We start from the raw sequence: 21,169 nt of genomic DNA, 5'->3' as shown, positions 1-21,169 counted from the left end.
GCCATCAGGCCACCTGTTAAGTCCACACAGGAAGGCCGCCTCTGACCAAAGAATACATCTTTAGGGGATCTAACTAGTGTAGTGAACTAACAAGTGAATGAGTGCTTATGATGAGTTTATGTGCCCGGATGGGGCGAAGAGAAGAGCCAATAAGGAACGGTATGTTAAGCCGGGGAAGTTAATGAATTCTTCACCATTCAAGAGATTTATTGTCACTCGTCGTACGAGTAAATACGTGTGAAATTCTCATGCTAGGGGGCTCTATTACAGGACGTCAGCAAATAATCGGTGCATAATCTCAAAACAATATGTATACTCAGATGTACATAAGGCAACAATGAAAAACACAATAATCCTTTTATATACTGTAAAAGGGAGCAAGTGGGCATTGTCTGTCTGTCTGTCTGTTTTGATTTTTGTCACACTGATGATGTCACAATCTCTATGGCATCATCAGTGAGCTCATCAGTGACATCATTATTGACCAAAATCATCTTATGACATCACTGATGGTGTCATAGGCACTGATGATGTCATAGGCATTGTGACATCATCAGTGATGTCATAGGCATTGTGACATCATCCGTGACAGTGATGTCATCATCATCAGTGATGCGAAGTTGAGCAATTGTGCGATGCGCATGCAATTAAAGCAGGTGAGGTCGCATAGTGACCGAGCTGCATGCGGCGAGCCCACGCAGCGGGCGAGCCTAGGGTTTCAGCCCCGAAGGGTCCGATACCCTAGTAGAAATAAAATTGGATAAACTAGCACCCATTGTCACTAGGTGCAGTCAGGGCAAGTTGTGCACATACTCTCAGATGTATGTATAAGGCAAACCGTGAAAGAATAGAAATAAAATTAAAATAAAATAATGGTTGTAGTGACATTTTGTGCTAGCCGACATTGGAATCAAGCTTGGATGTTATATGAAGGGTAGTCTCTTAAAACAGACGGCTGGCTCTTGCAATTTTCAAATGCTTTCGCCTAAAACGTCTGTACTTTGAGCTGGGAAAACTTGGTCAAAACGGAAAGGGAAATGGGGGAAATAATGAGCGATGATAGGGGGATGCATCGGTTCGAACTTCCTCCGGTCTGAAGCGTCCCCCCCCCCCAACTTCCTTTGTCCATGTTCTGTGGGCGTGAATTACAGACTGTTTAAGCTGCATTCGCAGAATGTAGAAGAGACAGTCTGGCTTGTGAGACTATAGGATGGGAGGATGAGAGTGTGCGTCACAGGTTATCAATTGGGCGCCATCCGAAATGTTAAATTGATTTGGTCCCTCAAGCTCTGCAGTGATGCTGTCCACACTGATGATATGAAACTCTATTGATCCTTTGGAGGAAATTAGAATGCCACAACAGCAAATGTGATCAGCAGGGAAAAAGAAATACGAATAAGCAGAAATTGGCCTACAGATTAAATAGACACAATCATGGTGAAAAATAAAGCTGTAAAACAGAATAGGCTTGTAACAATTGTGTATAGTATGCTGCTTATCAATACTGTGTAAAATAAGATCAATTCCATGTGGTTAGAAACGGACAACTACAATCACATACTATAGCTGCTGCTTTTATAGAAATGTCTGGAATTGCTGTAGTTGGCCACAAAGGAACTTAAACCCTCAGTCTTCTGATCCAAAGTCAGACACCTTATCCATTAGACCAGGTATGTTTCACTGCTGGAAGAGGGTAACTTCTTCCAAATTCCAATCATGGAAGTTGGAAACCCTCATTAGTGTTTTGCTTGCCCCTGTGTTTACCCTGCCTTTTCTTTTTTTTATGTATTTTATTTATAGCATTTTTGAGTTTAACACAACAAAATCAGACAGAAGACAAGACAAAGAAAACAAAAAAACAAACAAACAACAACAAGACAACTGCCATATCAAAAAAGTGCTCATATGCATATCAGTCCATAGAGTAGTGCAAAGTCCAGTTTGTCCACAGATTTGTTGAAGACCCGAGAATGAGTCCACAGAACCAAAAATCCGTGCAGAGTCGAGGAAAGTCCAGAGACCGGGTAGGAAAGTTCAGGTTAGATTAAATCCCAGCAGTTCAACATTCAGTACAAAACAGAGCAAAATTAAGCCACAGGTTGACTCCTCCTCTCATTTTTAACATGTTCAATAAATGGTCCCCATATTCTGAGAAACTTATGGTGAGTGTTGGACAGAGTATACCGAATTTCTTCAAGGTATAGACAGGACACCATGTCATTTAACCACTTCTTGAAACAAGGAGGGGAAACTGATTTCCACTCTCTCAGAATAACCCTTTTTGCTATGACCATACCGAACATGAGGGCTTGTTGTAAGGCTCGAGGAAGAGTCAAAGAGTGTTCAGAGCAACCCAGTATCACATCAAGACCGTCTGTTTACCCTGCCTTTTCGACACAAAATGGCCCCCGTGAGAAGGGTCTATTGGCCGCGAGAAAAAGGTTTTTTGTCTAAGGCTACGTTCACACAGCAAACCTTAGTGCTTGAATCTGATTTGTTGCTCACATCTGATTTTTTGTGCGGCTGTTCACACAGACTTTTTAAAAGTGGCCCATATCAGACTCCAGTGTGAACAGGTCACGGCCCTGAAGTGACCCGCATACGCAGAACAACAATAACGTTACATGCAGCACACTGCTGTTCTACGTAAACCCGGAAGAAGACCGGAGTAAACATGGTGGTAGCTGACGATGTTGTTTCATCTGTTCGTTTACAGTTTAATTTACAAGTTATTGTGCAGTGGAAGTCCACGAATACGGGAGCAGATAGCGAGGAAGAGGAGAAAGAGAGCCAACATTTTAATAATGGCTTTCTGTGGAGCAATAGCTGCTACTTCTTGCTAATACTTACAAGGTCTAAAACCTCACTGTCCCTCCACTGATTAGCTCCCTCGCAGCTGTCCTCCATGTTTGTAATCACAATCTTTGATTGTCCTCCCTCCTCCCGCCAGTGCAGAATAGTGATGAATGTCGCACTGGAATGACGTAAAAGTCACATTGAAGCATTAAGTCAGATGTCTGTTCACACCGGAGTCACATTCCAAAACATCAGATTCGAATCTGATGTTTTTCCACATTTGAAAGTAGCCCAGGTCGTCTTTAAAAAAAGTCACTTTCAGTGTGACTTGTACTGTTCACACAGTCATGAAAAAGACTGACCTGAGTCACTGGAAAATATTAGATTTAAGCACTAAGGATGGCTGTGTGAACATAGCCTAAAAGCCTCAGCCAAACCAGACACACCTGGACAGTTAACAGGCTCTGATTAGGCTTCAGATCCATTTGCCCTCTGTCTCCTGAGATGCTGCTTTAGTGTTTTTATTCCCTGCTTGATCGTTCCATGAAAAGATGCATTATTTAAGTCAGTTGCAGGTGCTTGTTATAGTTATTGCTGTTCCTTTGTTCAATGATTTAATGAGTATTTTGATTTGACTGAGATTTATTGATTACCTTTGTTTAGTTAAATTGTTGTCCTCTTCTTCTTCTTCTTTCCTCCGTCGTTGCTGCTGCTGTGACGTCCGGTGACGTCACGCTTGCTGACACCTTCAACACATGACTGATAGGCTGCAGGAGTGTAGTAGCCTATGGGAAGGAGTATGGATTACTTACATGTATGGATTTATCCAATTGGTGTAGGACTACATCTTCAAAGGCCCAACAGAGAATTAACTGTAATCAACTGTCATTGTGTTGTTCAACATCAAATCAAATCACCTCTGTAACCCCATCATGCATCTCCTGTGTTACACCACAAGCTCCTCTGTCTCTTATTTCCTACTAAGCAAAGTGGAGAAGGAAACCATGTTTTACATCTAATTTATGCAGGGTTCATCCATAACTTAATGACAGCAGAGGGATTCCAAAGGAGGTTTTGGAATCTATAGGATTAATGAATAACAGATGAAGTACGCATACACACACACACACGCGCACACGCGCGCGCGCACGCACGCACGCACGCACGCACACACACACACACACACACACACACACACACACACACACACACACACACACAGTCAAGCTTGTTCTCTTGCTGTTTATTGTTTTATGATTATGTTTTATGTATACATGTATACAAAACACTTGATACATACATTTGTCTTGACTTTAATACTACATTGAAATGTTACATATTAATGCTTGTAACCAGACTCAGGCAAGAGCACAAGTCTATATAATATATTACCTTCAGCAGGGACAGAAATTATATTGGTTAAAATCTGTGTGGATACACTTGCAGTATATCTATGAGCAATTATAACTGAAATCAAAATGATTTTGGTCATTTTGTTACGATGTGTTTGCTACATTGTGATTTATCGCTTCACAATGTTGTAAACATAACAAAATATGTCATTTTACCCAAATGAGTATGTACATTATTATTAATGTGGGACTCAAACCCCTCACCCAGACTGTAGTACCACCACCATCATTATCATTATCATCATCGTCATTGAGACATAGCCTACAGACCACAATTCACCATGTTTCTTACAGTTGGACATAGTTTCCATTGCAAGGGAGCAGAATATGTCGGGTGGTTGTATAGTGTGGAGAATGTGTGTATGTCATGTAGACGCTTGTCTGAAGGATGGGTTGTAGCAGAGGCATCTTTGGTGATAAAAATGATTGCAGGTGAAAGACTTCTTCTGCCTCGTCTACTTCTATTTCAGTGAGTGATTTCCATACATTTCCCAGAATAGCTTTCGTAAATATCCTGGCCAAGTAATCCCAGCCACTCAAAGGACTTGAAGTGCTCTTATAAAGGCGACCCTGAAGGTGGAATAATTTGTGACACAAGATCAAGTGACATTAAAAGCCTCCTCATAACAATCAAATGCATTCCATCAATTAATAGATTCAGCTAACACTTGTTGACATGAAAGGAAAATTTCAAAATGGAATCGTCTCTCAAGGTCACTCAATGAGATTTACAGTAGAGTAACCAATTAACGTCGGCCAAACTATTTGTAGTTAATTACACACTGATCAGGAAGTAATGCACGTCTAATCTGAAAGACAGAAAAACCGACATACACAAAGGCAAGGAAGATTTAAATCTTCAATTTTAGATTCCAAGTATTTCTTTTCATTAGGATTACCCAATGCTTTTGACAAGCTACTGCTGCACCGAAATGAGGTTTGAAACATTTGGCCCAGGCAGTGTGGAACCACTGAACCAGAAGCATGTCGATGCCATGGAATGCAGGCTAAGTCTTCTAAAAAAAAAATCCCTCTGCTTAAATTGCTGTGCCATTCCCCAACATGCTCAAACTCCTAATCTCCTGGCGAATGCACGCCTTCAGCACAATTTACATTTTGAGAGGGCAGGGACTCAGAACGCAAGAAGTAAGGAAAACCCCACACATCCAAATCCAAACTGCTTTTTAAAACTAAGCACATTGTGTTGTTTTAAATATAGATGCTGTGAAACATTCTCTATATGAAAATAAATAGTAAGGAGGCTAAATGCATAATTGACAGGGCAAATGGGCTGGGATGCATGTGTGTGTGTGTGTGTGTGTGTGTGTGTGTGTGTGTGTGTGTGTGTGTGTGTGTGTGTGTGTGTGTGTGTGTGTGTGTGTGTGTTTGTGCGTGCGTGCGTGCGTGCGTGTGTGCGTGTTTGTGTGAGAACAATCAAGGCCAGTCCATGCAGTATTATCATAAGTTGATCATATCATATCATGTCATATTAGTCACATAAGTCATATATTTTGCTATAGCTTCATTGAATATTTATCAATTATACTCTGAGGGGGGAAACAGAGCAATATCAAAGAATATAGAAACTATTTATTGAGAGGTAGAGGCACTGTAAAAAAGAGAGAGAGAGACATGCATCAGAGTAGGGCATAAACTTTTAAGTTCTCTTTTTTACACTGTGCAATACTGAGCAGGGAATCAAGGAACTGTTGGCCAAGCACCAAGAATCTATAATGATCCAAGCACCAAGAGTCTATAATGAGCCAAGCAGCGATGTGACTCCCAACTTGTCAAATACTCACGTTTGGTCAGGACCCCTTTGGCGTCACTTTGTAACGCATTGAAATTGACGCCTGTGTAACAATAAACTAAAACGGTGACCAGGGTGCCAGATGGACCTAAGGATTTGCATTCGATGCCGACGACCGGGGTTCGATCCCCACCGTGTTCAAAGTCTACATTTCAATCGTAAGTCACTTTTTTCCGATTTCCAACCCATTTTCTCCCCAATTGTACTTGGCCAATTTCCCCCTGCTTGCCCCGGTCGCTGCACCCCTCTGCCGACCTGGGGAGAGCTGGTAGACTAGCACCATGCTTGCTCCGACACATGCGCAGTTGCCAGCCGCTTCTTTTCACCTGCAGGACATAGCACGTGGGAGGATCACGCTATTCCCACCAGTTCCCTTCCACCCCGAACAGTGCCCCGACCTACCAGAGGAGGCGCTATATCAGCGACCAGGACACATAACCCTAACCCAGCTTCCCACCTGCAGACAGAGCTAATCGTGCCTGTATGGACGCCCGACCAAGCTGGAGGTAACACGGGGGCGCGAACCTGCGACCCTCGTGTTGTAGACGGGGAATCTACCGCTATACTACCTGGACGCCCGATCGCAAATCACATTTAACGTTTTTGTTATTTACGCCTAACCCGAACCACAACCCTAAGCAAGTTGTTTTGGTTGCCTAACCATAACGTAACAAGTTGTTGGTTACGATCTCGTGGCTTCGAAAAGTGACGAAAAAGATGACGTCGAAAAATTATGGAAAAGGGGTAGGCTACCCAGGGCGTTCAAATGTGATGCCAAGGGGGGTCTTGACCAAACATCAGTATTTGACGAGTTGCGAGTGAGAATGTGTTGTTGTTTTTTTCATCTCAGCAGTCATCGTTCTGGACCATGGTGAAGAAAAACGTGCAAAAACTCGACCAGGAGTGGCTGCAGTGTTCCTGCGCCAGCTTCTTGTTATCAGGCTTGCAGGCTTTGACAGTGGGGCGGGGCTGGGGCGAGGGAGGGGGGGCGGCCAACCTGAAGTGGGCATCACCGGGGGCGTTCCTGCACACACCCGCCCTGACCGCAGCACCAGTGTCCTGGCACGGCTTCTTCTGCTTCTTCAGCGCTCTGGCGATCTGCTTCCAGTAGAGTCTGCCGTTGGAGGCGTACTGCGGACAGGCGGCCGGCTTGGCGACGTATTCGCAGCTGAAGCGCCGCTCTCCGTTCCTGCAGCTCACAGAGAGCGTGAGGAGCTGGTCGCCGGTCGCCACCCAGGTGCACTGAGACTTGTCTTTGGCCACCAGTTCCCCCCTCACCGGCAGGGGTGCGACGGACTTGGGGTGCCGGCCCTCCTTCTGCCCCCCGTCCCTGTCTCTGCCCCGGGCCGCGGCGCGTCCTCTCCGCCCCTGAGCTGCTAGCTGCTGGGACATGCAGGCCAACAGCAGCAGGACGGTTACATGAGTCAGGACGGCCATGGAAACCAACACCTCTCCAAAAACAACCTGCAAGAGGAGAAACTGGGAGTCAGATCTGTTACCTCAAATCCACCCCTACTACTAATGAGAACTTCTGCAGTCCTGCTATTGATTTTAGAAGTCCATTTACTTCAGTTCAAGTTGATTTATTTCGAATAGCCATTAATCAAACAGCAAGTCTAAAAGGAGCCGAGCCGAGCCTAGGTCTACTAATCAACAATCAATCACAGAACAAATGGCAAAATAAACAAGGAAGCAAACAAAGCACAAGACACAAAAGAATAACCATAGCATCAGATAGTTTTCATTGAATAGTATAGTGATAAACCAAGAAGTACCATTGTACCATAAAGTACCATGAGATAAGTATATTAACACTATAATTCCCTAGAAATATTATAGGGATAGTGAAACCTTACTCGAACTTCCTATAGTATGGTTACTGTATATGAATATGAATAGTATATTAGTAATATCATAGGATGTAAAGAAAAAAGCCATTAAACACACTATTGACTCCTCCCCCCCGCTATAGTGACACTATAGATATATTATAGGGATGCCACAGGAGGTAAAACAATGTCATAAGTTTTAAGTTCATTATGAACTTACTATTGAAGATAGTACATACACACTACAAATCAATATAGGGATATAGTCCATATAAAATAACTTCACTATAAACTTTAAACTAAGGATATTGATTACCATAGGCACACAAGTGTCTATAAGAATATTAGAGTGATAAGCGATTTAAAAAAATACCATCAAGTATGATCAAGTCACTGTAGACTAACTATTCAGTATCACAGAAACACTAATAAGTCACTATAGGAATATTATTATTTATTTTTATGTCATTATTGATCCTGACACACTGGTCCTAGAGCAAAAGCAATGGACTTTAGTAAACTTACCTGTAGTTTTGAGATTGTAAACTGCGGTTTTCCGTTGTGTGACACCTGAGAGCCGAGCCTAACAGTCTATAGCTGCATGTGGCTGAGTTCCTGCTCCTGCAGGGCCAGCCCCTCCCCTCCCCTCCCCTCACACACACACACACACACACACACACACACACACACACACACACACACACACACACACACACACACACACACACACACACACACAAAACATCTCATGCACTTTTATATATAATTTCAATTTATAGGATAAATACATTTTAAGAAGCTTATAGTATCGTATAGTCGTATAGTTACCAGACTTATTTAGAAATATTGGAACATTATTACCCTACCTCAGTGCGTTCATTGGCAGGCTGCCTGACTTCCATTATTTGTTTCATCACATAAATAACATTAAGGCATTTACTTACAAAATGCAAATGCAAATGACTCAGCTGTTTTCATTGTTAAATGATTTTGAATTCACGGGGGTGGGGGGGGTATTGTCAATACAGCATGCCAAAGATAAGATTCAAGATTCAAGATTCAAGATTTTTATTGTCACTCCATGGTACAAGTATCACGTGTGAAATTCTTGTGCTGTGGACTCCGTTTACAACATAGTGCAAATAGTACAAATATAACAAATATAACAGGGCATATGGGTGCAAAAACAACAAGAGACACAACAAGCATAAGGCAGTATAGTGATAAGACAAGTCAGAGACAGTGGCATATTCACTGCACATAGGTGCACGTGTCGGGTGCATACTTTAGACGTGCTTAAACATTTTAAATTCTGCGTATTTGACATACAGGTGCAAATAACATATTCCTTATTAAACATACAATTAAACTCGGCATTTTAAATTCGGCGTATTTGACATACAGGTGCAAATAGCATATTCCTTATTAAACATACAATTAAACGTTAGACATACGTAATGGTAGCAGCTACAGTACGGTACAGTGCGGCTACTACACTATTTGTGTATGTTAAGGAGTCTCGTGGCCTGCGGGAAGAAACTGTTCCTCAAGCGATTTGTGCGTGCTTTCGGAACCCTGTATCTTCTCCCTGAGGGTAGCAGGGAGAACAGGCTGTTGTGGGGATGGTTTGTGTCTTTGATGATCTTCAGGGACCTCCTGAGGCACCGCTGTTTATACAGTTCATGCAGATCTGGCAACTCACATTCTGTTACGTGCTGTGCCGCGCGTCTCACTCTCCGTAGCGCCCTGCGGTCCATGGTGGTACAGTTCCCGTACCAGGTGGTGAAGCCGCCAGTCAGCAGGCTTTCAATGGTGCCTCTGTAGAAGTCCCTGAGGATTTCTTTCCTTAGCCCAAATTTCTTCAGGCGCTTGAGTCCGTGTATTCGCTGTTGGGCCTTTTTGACGACAGTGGCGGTGTGGCCGGCCCATGTCAGGCAGGTCCTGGTGGATATTGACTCCCAGGTACTTGAAGCTGTCCACCCTTTCCACCACTGTGCCGTTGATGGTGATTGGGGGGTGTGCGCCCCCCCCCCCTCCTGTAGTCTACAATGATCTCCTTGGTCTTGGAGACGTTCAGAGAGAGGTGGTTGTCCTGGCACCATTGTTCCAGGGCCCCCACCTCCTCTCTGTAGGCCGTCTCGTCGCTCCCCGAGATCAGCCCCACGACTGCTGTGTCGTCTGCAAACTTCACGATGGTGTTAGAGGTTTGAGTCGCCACGCAGTCGTGGGTGTAGAGGTCATACCAGAAGGGGCTGGAGACGCACCCCTGGGGCGCTCCTATGCTGATGGTCAGTGGGGAGGAGGTGAGGTTGCCCACCCTCACCACCTGGCGGCGGTCTGTCAGGAAATCCAGGATCCAGTCGCACATTGCTGTGTTAAGTCCCAGGTCCTTGAGCTTGCATACCAGCCTGGAGGGTACTATGGTGTTGAATGCTGAGATAAATCGACCCATGAACATCTTGAAAGAGGACAGATGTCCCTGCAGCATGAAATCACTACTGATAGAAACTGATGCAATGGTGACAGCCAATGGTCACATCAAGTATTGCAGTTTGGATTTTGGAGGAGCAGGAGCAGGGTCCAAAGAATCATCTTTAATGCCGGCAGCTACTATTTCAATCAAAGAAGAAACAATAAGTATGAGATATATGAAAAAATAAAGCCGGCTTGATAATGGGCCAGGGTAACTCCCCCCCCCCCCCCCCCCCACACAGAATCCTACCCCCCCCCCCCCCCAAACATGGTGGGGCTGACAGAAGCTCACAGATGGAACAGAGCTTTTCTCGTTATGCCCTCTGAACAATGGCCTGCTCACACACACACACACACACACACACACACACACACACACACACACACACACACACACACACACACTGTGACACCACTCCCTGATTTGAGGAAACCTGTTGGGTGACCTCACACAGCTCAATCAGCATCCAGATCTACTGGATCCCAGCCGATTTAGTACCTGGAAAGATCTGGTCCAGGTGACATATCAAAGACTGCAGGATACCATGCATACCTGTGCATCCTCTCATACCTGTGCTACCAGGTGGCTCGCACATATGACGGAGGATCTGACCCGAGGGCCGAGGCAGAAATACACCCAAAAGAATTATCTTAAAAAAAAGACTGCAGGATATTTACGGAAGATTTTCAGGCTCATGAGTCCGATAAAGAACTTCCTAAATGTGAAGCACAACTTTCTTTTTCAAATCACATATATTCCTCTCTTATCTCCTTCTTGTCAGATCTACTTCAACAGTCACAGATCAAGGTTTAAAGCTACAATATGAAAGCATTACTAGGGAAAGTGTGCTATAGCTCACTCAGATAAACATGTGGATGTTGTGTGATGTTCGAAGAGTTTTTGTTCAATCCCATACCTCAGGCAGCACCAGTCATGCTATTTTTTTTATCATCATCAGTAGTTAGAACACTGATAGAAATAATCTGATGGAGGAGTCTAGTCAGTCTCTGACTAGGTCAGTCTGATCAACAGCTGCTCACGTTCAATTCCAACCTATCTCACTCTTTATGCTCTGTGTTGTTGTCAGTGTGAACACAGTGAGTAGAATTCAGAAGGTGAACTCCAAAAGGCTTATAGCTCAGCATGATGAGTTGCTGTGTCCCTATCACTACCTGACAGGTGTACTTTTGGTTCAATTCCCGATGGAGGAGACATATTACAGCACCGCCCAGCCGACTGTAATATCCTCAAATTAATTTGATTTGTAATAAAAACTAAAAGAACATTGTTATTTATTCAAATACAAATAACTTTGCTGCCTCAAAAAACACAGAGGAAAGTTCAGTCTGTGCACATCCCAGGTTAGAACTCACAACCTCTCCCTCTGAAAGCACCTGACATACACAGTGAACCACAAAGGAACTGCCACTGTTCCTGTATTTCTCTCTATATGACTGTATTTATTTCTGTATGGCTTTTGAAGTGCCTGGCTATAGGTCAAAATCTGGAAAAGGCTACTGTATATTTTAGCTTTTAGTCCATTTAGAAATAGTTAAACTCGGTTATGGCAAGAGATTAATTTCTGGACTTCCAAACATCAATTTAGACTCTAGATCACCTTTCTAAATTGATTAAAAGCAACAACAATTTCCTGGTTTCAGCCTCACTATTTATATAATTCATGCTAATTTCCAGTTTTGGCGATTAATTAGCTCATTATGGTAATTACTCAAATTGCCCAACATGCAACTCTTAGCAACCAAGTTGAATTTCATCCACTAGGCATACTGTACATATGACATTTCAATCATAAAAGTTAATAAGAAATAACATTACTGGGTCGAAGACATTTCCAGTACACTATTGTGACATCTCGCCCTAAAGCCTAAAGAGTAAATGCAGAGTGATACCAGAGGTTTCGCACAGGTTTAAGCAACCACCACCAGCACCCCCAAAGCTGAATGTACTGACTTTACCTGAAGGAAGCATGGCTTTCATGTGAGTGAGTGACATATGGAGACAGTGAGCGAGAGAGAGAGAACAGAGAACAGCCAAAATCCCGCTGTAAAAAGTTTGACCTGTCTGGTTTAAAAAATGTTACATTTAAGCTGTCAATCAACATAAAGCTGGAGAGGAAGAGAGAAGAACATGCAACAAAATCCCGCATGCTGGATTTGTACCAGGGTTACTGTGAGAGGACTGAAGCTTACTGTACATGGTAAACTACACATCCCAATCTGAATTTAACTGATAGTACCTGAAGGGAGCCTGACTTTCCTTTGAGCGAGTGACATATAAAGACAATGAGAGAGAGAGAGAGAACAGACTTCGGCCAAAATCCCGCTGTAAAAAGTTTGACCTGTCTGTTTTTAAATTTCAGCTGTCAATCAACATAAAGCTGGTGTGTGTGTGTGTGTGTGTGGGGGGGGGGGGGGGGGGGAGGGGAGGGGAGGGGCTGGCCCTGCAGGAGCACGCAGCCACATGCAGCTATAGACTGGGGGGGGGGGGGGGGGGTTCATAAAGTCTCATGAAGTTAAAATGTAATGGTGAAAAACAAAGATAAGAGCTCTTCCTTTATGTTTTTTTAATTTCAGACATTTTATGCTTTATTGACAGATGTATCGAGAGAGAGAGAGAGAGAGGACGAGAGAAGAACATGCAGCAAAAGCCCACAGGCTGGATTTGAACCCGGTATTCAGAAAAGCACAAATACGTGGGTTTTTACAAATGTTATTTATTTCATATAAATATTTATAAAATTATTTGTTTCCTCTGCCTCTGTCTGTGTGTCATGGAGGTGTAAGACGAGGGAGCAAAACCCACTGTAGGAACTTTCCTTTGCAGTATAGTTTATTGAAGAACATTTATATTAACACTTTAACATCCTCAAATTAGTTAGAAGTGTAATGCAAACTAAAAGAAGATTGTTGCGCCTATTTCAACTTTTATTCAAATACAAATAACCTTGCTGTCTCAAACAGCACAGATGAAAGTTTGGATTGTACACATCCCAGCTTAGAACACACAACCTCACCCTCTGGAGGAAGCTGACATAGTGAGTGAACCACAAAGGCACTGCTGCTGATGCTCTATTTCGCACTGATTTTTGAAGTGCCTGGCTATAAGTCAAAATCTGGAAAAGGCTATATTTGAGCTTTTAGTCCATTTAGAAATAGTTAAGTAGAGTCGGTTGGCTTTCATTCAAAACTGACTGAGACTCGAACCCACAACCTCAAAAGTCATCAAGGACTCATGACTGCAGGGCATCAAGCTAAGCCTCTGTGCCACCATCTCAGACTTCTTAAGACTGGTTTTCTCAGCAATTTTCTCTCTTTCCTTTCACATGTACATTGTCAATTTAATGCTTTATTTTATAAAGTAGTTTGAACTACTTTTTCTGCGTAGCTTATAGTTTCCTGAACTACATTTCTCCCAGCGTAGCTTTGCTGTAGTTTCAACTACTTCCACATTGAAGTAGTTGGTACCTTCCTAAGCTATATGCTTTCAAAGTAGCTTCCCCAACACTGACAATTTGGCATACATGGGGTTGGTTGGCACAGTGTTAAGGATTATTTGTTACAGTTATAATCAGTGTTGGGCAGTAGCTTGCTACAAGTAGCGAAGCTACATAGCTTAACTACATTTCTCAGTAGCTTGGTGGTAGCTTCACTACTTTTGAACCAAGTAGCTTTTTCAGTAGCTAAGCTATTTATAGACCCAAGTAGCTTGTAGCTTCCCGCAAAAGCTACAAGCTACTTGCCAGAGAAAATCCATGAGCAAAGCACGCAGTGGAGATTTCTGCTGGGGTTTGGATTAAACAGGAGGAGACATTGCATATGTCAAGTGTGCCTGTGTAGCCAATAAAGCACTTCCAGTTCCATTATGACGGACAACAAGTGCCTATTTGTTTGGTGGAAAGTTGTTCTTTGACATGAAGTTGATTCAATGTGAGAAAAAAAAGTAGGCTAGCTTTGATGTAGCAAGCTGCTTTTGCCATGTTGCTCGTAGCTTAGCTTGCTACATTTCTCTGGGGATAGCTTCAATGTAGTTTAGCTATATTTAATCGAGAGTAACTGATAGCTTAGCTTACTACATTTTCCAAGTAGCTTGCCCATCACTGGTTATAATAGGTAGGCCTATAGTCTTTTTCATTAGGAAAAGGCAACAAAATGAAGCTTACTGACACAGAAATTAAGAACCAATGTTTATTCATTGCATACAAAAAAAAAATCTGACATTCATAATTTCTCAAACACACCTGTAGTGGAACTACTTGCCTTGTGGATCAAACCAAAAACCTTTGTCTTTCGCCAACACAACAGCGTAATATTCAACACTTGGTTTAGATGATGCAAATACATACAAGTAAACAAACATAAATACATAAGCAAATGACACCTGGCTTGTGTCCAATATTGTTTAAAGAGCTGTGTGGAGCTGCATAACCCCTGTCACAGGCTAAACTTGTACCATTTCATAGATTTATTCAGTAGCCTACTACTCTATATACAGTTTTCACAAAACAGTTGTTCATAGGCTACCTGATAAAGCAGTCAGGTAGTAGTTTTCTCCCAGTTGTGATACATGGAATGATGTTTACCAAACATTTCAGACGAGAATGGCTCTCCACAGAACATACTGTACATGCAAGGCTCATGGTGAAGTAGTGCCAGGGGTTTGCTTGGCAGTACCATATTTTACCCTGCAGAGGACGCTGTAGTTCTCCTCATCTGGATATCCCCTCCAATCAGACTTCTGAAGTTCTCTTCATCAGAATTGTAAATCTGTTAATATATAACAGAGGGGGAAATGCATATATGTAATTGAAAATTATGTGCATCAGTAATATCTTGAGCAAATAAAAGAACAAACCCCCCCTTTTTTTGTGTGCAAAATAGTGCTGGAGGCAGTCAGTTCAGTTATTTCATTGTTTTGGGATTTTTAAATTAACATTTATATATGATCAATATAATAATAATGATAATAATAAATTCGAACTCCGCCTTTCTCGAACTCAAGGACACTGTACTGTATTTATATATAAATATTATTATTATTATATTATGCATTTTACAATTTAAAAAGTACAAAAGGCAAAAAAACAAAAAGCAAAACAAAAATGTAATTAAAACCAAATAAGTAGAAATAAGGGCAGCACTAAACCAAATTAAGCAGATACATGTCTTCTTACCATTTACATAATTCCAGAGACTGTATTAAAAACATAAAATCATTCAAAAAGACTTTGAAAGACTTGTGAATATGAATTTCCCCAATCAGTCTCATGAGATTAAAGATGACGTTTGCTGCTCACCTTCCTCGCTAATTCCGAAACTTGCCGATGACGTAGGCACAGACGCCCTGCAGTGACCTCCAGCAATACTGCTCAGCCATCTTCTTGGCGTGGCTCTTGACGGCGGGTGCTGTGGGCTTGGCGGTGCCTGGCTTCGTGGTTCGTACGCGTGGTGGCGCGACCCGGGCAGAGGGTGTGGGAGCTCTTCTGCGTGGCTCGGGCCTTGTAGGTACGGGTCGTGGCTCTGGCCTCACAGGCCTGACCGGCCGGATGGTCTCTGTCCGGGGGATGGAAGCCGCCTGGAAGACCATCCGAGACTCATCGGTCGCCTTTCTGCACATCTGGGGCTTGATCTCCCTGGGCGCCTGGCAAGCGTTCTGCAGTTTCCTCAGGCCCCACATCATCTGGACGAAGTAGTGCCGAGGGTTCTTGCTGTAGGGGCGACAGGTGTCCGGTTTGCCGGTGTACTCGCACCAGTAGGAGCGCCTGTTGCTCTGACAGGACAGCCGCAGCCTGGTGAAGTCCCGGTGTCCCGTGATGATCATGGTGCACGAGTCCCCCGCTTTGGTCTTGAACTTGATGGGGTCGTCCCAGATGCTTTGCCTCCGGCCAGTGTCGCTCTGGGCCTGGGCCGGCCAGAGGCAGCAGGAGAGCAGCAGCAGCAGAGCCTGAGTCCACATGGTTCCAGATGGGATGCTGAGTTTGGGAGGAGGAGAGAGGGACTGCACGAGCCAAGGGTCCCTCCTGCTATTTATTGGCTGAGCTCACAAAGAGGGAATTCAGTTTGGGGGGAGGCAGACTAAAATAAGCTGGTTGTAGAGGAGGAGGGCAGGAGGCCCTCAGCAGTGACAGCATCAGTTGTGGTTGTCTGGTGCACACAGCCACACGTAAACCCAAGTGGGGTTGACACTGAATTGCTCACGTTTTGCCCAGGTGTTACATAATGAGAGTTCAGCCTGTAACTCATGAACAAATTCCTTGACAACTCAACTTTGTCAATTGGATCTCAGGAGAACAACTCTCTTAAAAACTAACCCCAAAAAGTGGCTGATGCCTCCAGAGGGGAACATAAAACGAGAATTCTCCTGTCTGCTGAGGGCATCTCAACAATAAAAACACACCGCCGTGTCTCAGAATACACTCAAGCGAGTGCACAAGCTGTACCCGTCAAGTTCCTGCTTGTTTTAAAAGGCATGCTGAGGTTCACAACCAGGCAAGCAGAACCTATCATTTCCCATTCCAAACATAAGCACAATCAGCCACGGAGAGAGAGAAACCTAAGTACGAGTCAGAGGCTCCTCTCACATGGGTAAGTCATTATCCAATTAAGGAAGAACAAGACTGGTGAGTTCAGACTGCATGTATGTAGCAGTATGCTTGTTGGGCCAGAGAGTGCCAGATTGGTGTGTGTGGGGGGGGGGGTTAGGACTTGTCTTTAGCTGCTTTATTTCCCAGGCAATCAATCCCATGTGGAGGAAAAGGTCTCATTGTGAGTGGGGGGGGGGGGGGGGGGGCAGTAATTGACACATCCGGAGGCGCTTGAGCTTTACTAGACACGAATTAGAGGGTTTATGCGATGCTGTAGATCCATTTTGCACCCCCCCCCCTGAAAGTGACCTGACCTGACGTTCAAAAACACAGAAGACTGCATCCTCAGTCTAAAAAGCCACCACTTTCTCTGAGTCAGAGGCTCAAAATAGGCAAGAACTTCATTAATACCCAATAGACTTTTACGTCCATGCCACAAATTATGTTGACAGCCCCAGTTGCCAGATTTTTTTTGGCATGTTATATGTTCCTGCAAACCGCAAATACTTTGACTCTCAATGTTTATGATGATTATAATATAATAATTGATTGGATTTATATAGTGTTTTCAAGGCACTCAAAATGCTTTATATGTCAGGGTGTGTGTTTATGGGGGAGGGAATTCAACTCCACCACCGATGTGTAGCACCCAGAACGCCCACCAAACTTCAGATATCACGGTGCAGAGTTGAGGACTGACTGAATGTGCCAATTAGATATCGAGGGATGATTAGGTGGCCATGATTGAAGGAAGGCCTGTGTAGGAATTTAGCCAGGGCACCGGGGTCACACCCCTACTCTTGCGAAGGGTGCCGATGGGATCTTTAATGACCCAGTCAGGACCTTGGACGTCTCAGAAGGATGGTGCTGCTCACTCACAGGACAGAGTCCCTGTCTCTGCCCTGGGGCAATGGAAACAGGGATATTATTCATGAAATCAGAGGGAAGCGCACCTCCTATTAGTCCTCCAACACCACTTCCAGCACCATGGTCTCCCATCCAAGGACTAACCACAGTCAGACCTGCTTAGCTTCTCCCAGCAAGCCAGCAATTTAATGTAGGAGTTATGGTGCTGAACCAAAAATACCTTGCATATCAACATTTCTAGATACGGGGAACATTATAGCCTAGACCTCTATAGCGGTTGTATAGGCTAAATAACAACAGTCTGCTATTGAAATAGCATGGTGCCCAGTAAGGCCGTTGTGGTCAGGGGTTTGCCTTAAACACTGAAGACTGGGGTTGGCTGTTCAAAGTTCAACTGTAAGGCACATTTAACATTTTTGTTAACCCTAACCCAAACCTAAACCTGGGAGTCCGGGTAGTGTAGCGGTAGATTCCCTGCCTACCCCTGTTAACCCTTTGCATTGCAGGTTCATATCCCCGTGATACCTCTGGCTTGGTCGGGCGTCCATACAGGCATGATTGGCTGTGTCTGAGGGTGGGAAGCCGGAATGAGGTATGTCCTGGCCGCTGCACTAGTGCGTCCTCTGGTTGGTGGGGGCGCCTGTTCAGGGCGGAAGGGAACAGCGTGATTCTCCCACGTGCTACGTCTTGCCGGTCTCCCCACTGTCAGGTGAAAAGAAGCGGCTTGCAATTGCACATGTATCGGAGGAAGCATGTGTGTCTATGGCTCTCCCCAGATCGGCAGCAGGGGGTGGGGCAGCAGGGGGAATTGGCCAAGTATAATTGGGGAGAAAATGGGGGGGTGGAATCAGAAATAATAATAATAATAAATCCTAACCTAAACCTTAACCAAGTTGTTTTAGTTGCACGTTTTCAAATTTACATTGGAAACGCTCCACTGGTTGGAGGACTTGTTGAAATGTTGATCTGCAACATAGGCTATTTTTGGTTCACAAATGCTGAGATTTAACATGTTCGTGGTTTTGCAGAACATTTTATTCTGATGACCGGGTTGCATAATAGAGTAGGAGTGGCTCATCCTTGTGGAGTGAAGTCATTCAGCTGAGCTCCTGTCCTTGGCTAAACATCAAATGAGTTCCCTGGCTGCTCCACCCATCAAGCTGAAAGGTAGATCATTCAAAATCTAACTTTTACATAACTCAGTGAATAAACATGGATTATTTGTCAAATCCCTAGAAATAACCATGCATTGCAAAGCCACTCCAACTGAGCATTTGATGTCAAAGTAAACACAATAAAAATTATATTTTTCTGGGCCGTTTCTTCTGTTTTTGACCAGTTTGTCTTCATCTGTTTCATATTCAAGGCCATTTAGGAGGAGGCGTGTGTTGGCACCATGTGGTTTTTGCCGGTGGTGTTTATTCACATACTGCCTGGTCACAGAGGAAACCTCAAAGCAAGCTTATAGAGGAAGATAATCATCCCCTATTGAAAATAGCTGACCAGTAATGCAGCACAGCAGGGGTTTTGGCCAGCGGTGGCAGCATCGCCTAAGAATGTGCGGTCTTGTGTTAAATTCTTATGTAAGATAGCCTATGAACAAACTGTCATCAACATGTGAAGAACTGATTCAACAACACACAATTACATGTTATTCTGCTTCCTCTCTATGAACACACAACTACACATGCTCAGTAACAGCACACTCTGCCAACACACACCCACGTGTCCCACTCACTTAAGAGTTCCCTATGAGTTCATTATGCACTTTGTGTGCCATAGCAACAATGGCACAAAATCAATGCGCATGTATTTTTGTGCCATAACACAATGGCACAAAATAAATTTGCATGTAAAAACAAAAATACAAACCTATTATACCAAACACGTTGTGAAATACTGCTTGTTCAAAAATCGAAATAGAATTTTCTCATAAAAAAACATTTATAGAGGCATTTGAACCTCTAAAGAAAGCTGATAAGAACGACAGTGAAAAAAACTAACTGAATTTTAATGTTTATTCACAATTTGTACACTGTTCATCACCACATAAAAAAGGTTTCTTTCCAGTGGCTCCATCAGTGCTCAACTATGGAGCATCACATTTCAAACCAGTTACCATTGTACCTGTCCTGATGGCATCCAAACAGGATACAAGATATCTAGTTTAAGCACTTAGTAAAACTGTGTGTCATGATCATACATTTCCCCCCCACGATGGGTCTTAACCCATTGATACCTGATGCAGCATTTGCATGTATATCCCTCATTTGTGTGTGTATCCCTTTAAGACCACGCGGTTCGCGGTCTTAAAGGGATACACACACAAATGCTGCATCAGGTATCAATGGGTCAAACGGACCCTGATATACACCACTGATTCTGTGATAGTCCTGTGAAAGTGCACACGATACACTGTACACTGCAAAAACTGGCCATCTTAACAACTGAATAAAGTGTTGGGTATTATAATCTTATTTCCCACAGAATTGAAAAGCTAGCAATTGACCTCATTGCATGTTGGCCATGGGTATTTATGCCAAACTCAGGGGAGCCTCTACCCAGAAGATTGGCATGTAAAATACTGCATTTAAAAATATATATAAAACTTTAATTAGCTAGTGATCCCTTTTCGTTACTATGTACCTGCAAATTGTTAATGACAATACATTGAATTGAACTAGCCTCTAACACCTGCTCAAATTTAGCAGGTAACTTTAAAGGGTCACTTTGACGATTTTCAACCAGCTTTGTATCATAACAATGTCCGTAGTATAATATATGGCAGATGGTAAATGGCCTGCATTTATATAGCGCTTTTATCCAAAGCGCTTTACAGTCAGTATGTACTTGTAACCGAGTTGAATCAGCGCGGATTCCTCGTGAGTCCCGAGTGGATTGGTTAAACTCACTCCCCAGGTATAAAGGCATGTTAATCAGCTCCACCAAGGGAGCTAGCTCTCTTGGCGTTGCGGTTAACATGCCGGTCTCCCAAGCCGAGGGTCGGCAGTTCGAATCCACCCCTGGGCAAGCCCTTAACATGGGTTGCTGCAAGTACCACCTACACAACGCCGTTACATACATTCACCCATTCACACACCGATGGCGGCAGGTTACCACGCAGGGTGCTGGCACACCAACGGGAGCAATTTGGGGTTCAGTATCTTGCCCAAGGACACTTCGACATGCAGACTGGAGGAGCCGGGAATCGAACCACCAACCTTTTATCCAAAGCGATCAGTGGACGACCCGCTCTATCTCCTGAGCTACAGCCGACATTGTTCATTTGCATATTATGCAAATTAATTGAATAATGTTTACCTTCCCTTCATATTGCCTGTAGTGGGAGTACCCCGTTTGCTTGCTGGCAGAATCGACTTG

General features: G+C 43.6%; 2 protein-coding genes across 2 annotated transcripts; both read right to left on the bottom strand.

Annotated features, from left to right (window-relative positions):
- Positions 1-5,981: 5,981 nt before the first annotated feature.
- Positions 5,982-7,287, bottom strand: fgfbp1a (fibroblast growth factor binding protein 1a; the record flags this gene model as incomplete). Its single annotated transcript, XM_083651868.1, has 1 exon — positions 5,982-7,287. A coding segment is annotated over one exon (423 nt), but the record flags the coding sequence as incomplete, so codon positions are not given.
- Positions 7,288-14,592: 7,305 nt separating this feature from the next.
- fgfbp2a (fibroblast growth factor binding protein 2a) lies at positions 14,593-16,293 on the bottom strand (the record flags this gene model as incomplete). The annotated part of the gene is made up of 2 exons (XM_083652280.1): positions 14,593-15,104; positions 15,635-16,293. One exon carries the CDS (start codon positions 16,291-16,293, stop codon positions 15,643-15,645), a length of 651 nt encoding a protein of 216 aa, XP_083508406.1. The 3' UTR covers positions 14,593-15,104; positions 15,635-15,642.
- Between the last annotated feature and the right edge of the window lie 4,876 nt (positions 16,294-21,169).

This window comes from Poromitra crassiceps (genome assembly GCF_964638095.1).
Source record: "Poromitra crassiceps genome assembly, chromosome: 15".
NCBI classification, from domain to species: domain Eukaryota; kingdom Metazoa; phylum Chordata; class Actinopteri; order Beryciformes; family Melamphaidae; genus Poromitra; species Poromitra crassiceps.
This window is presented reverse-complemented; position numbering and strand designations above follow the sequence as displayed.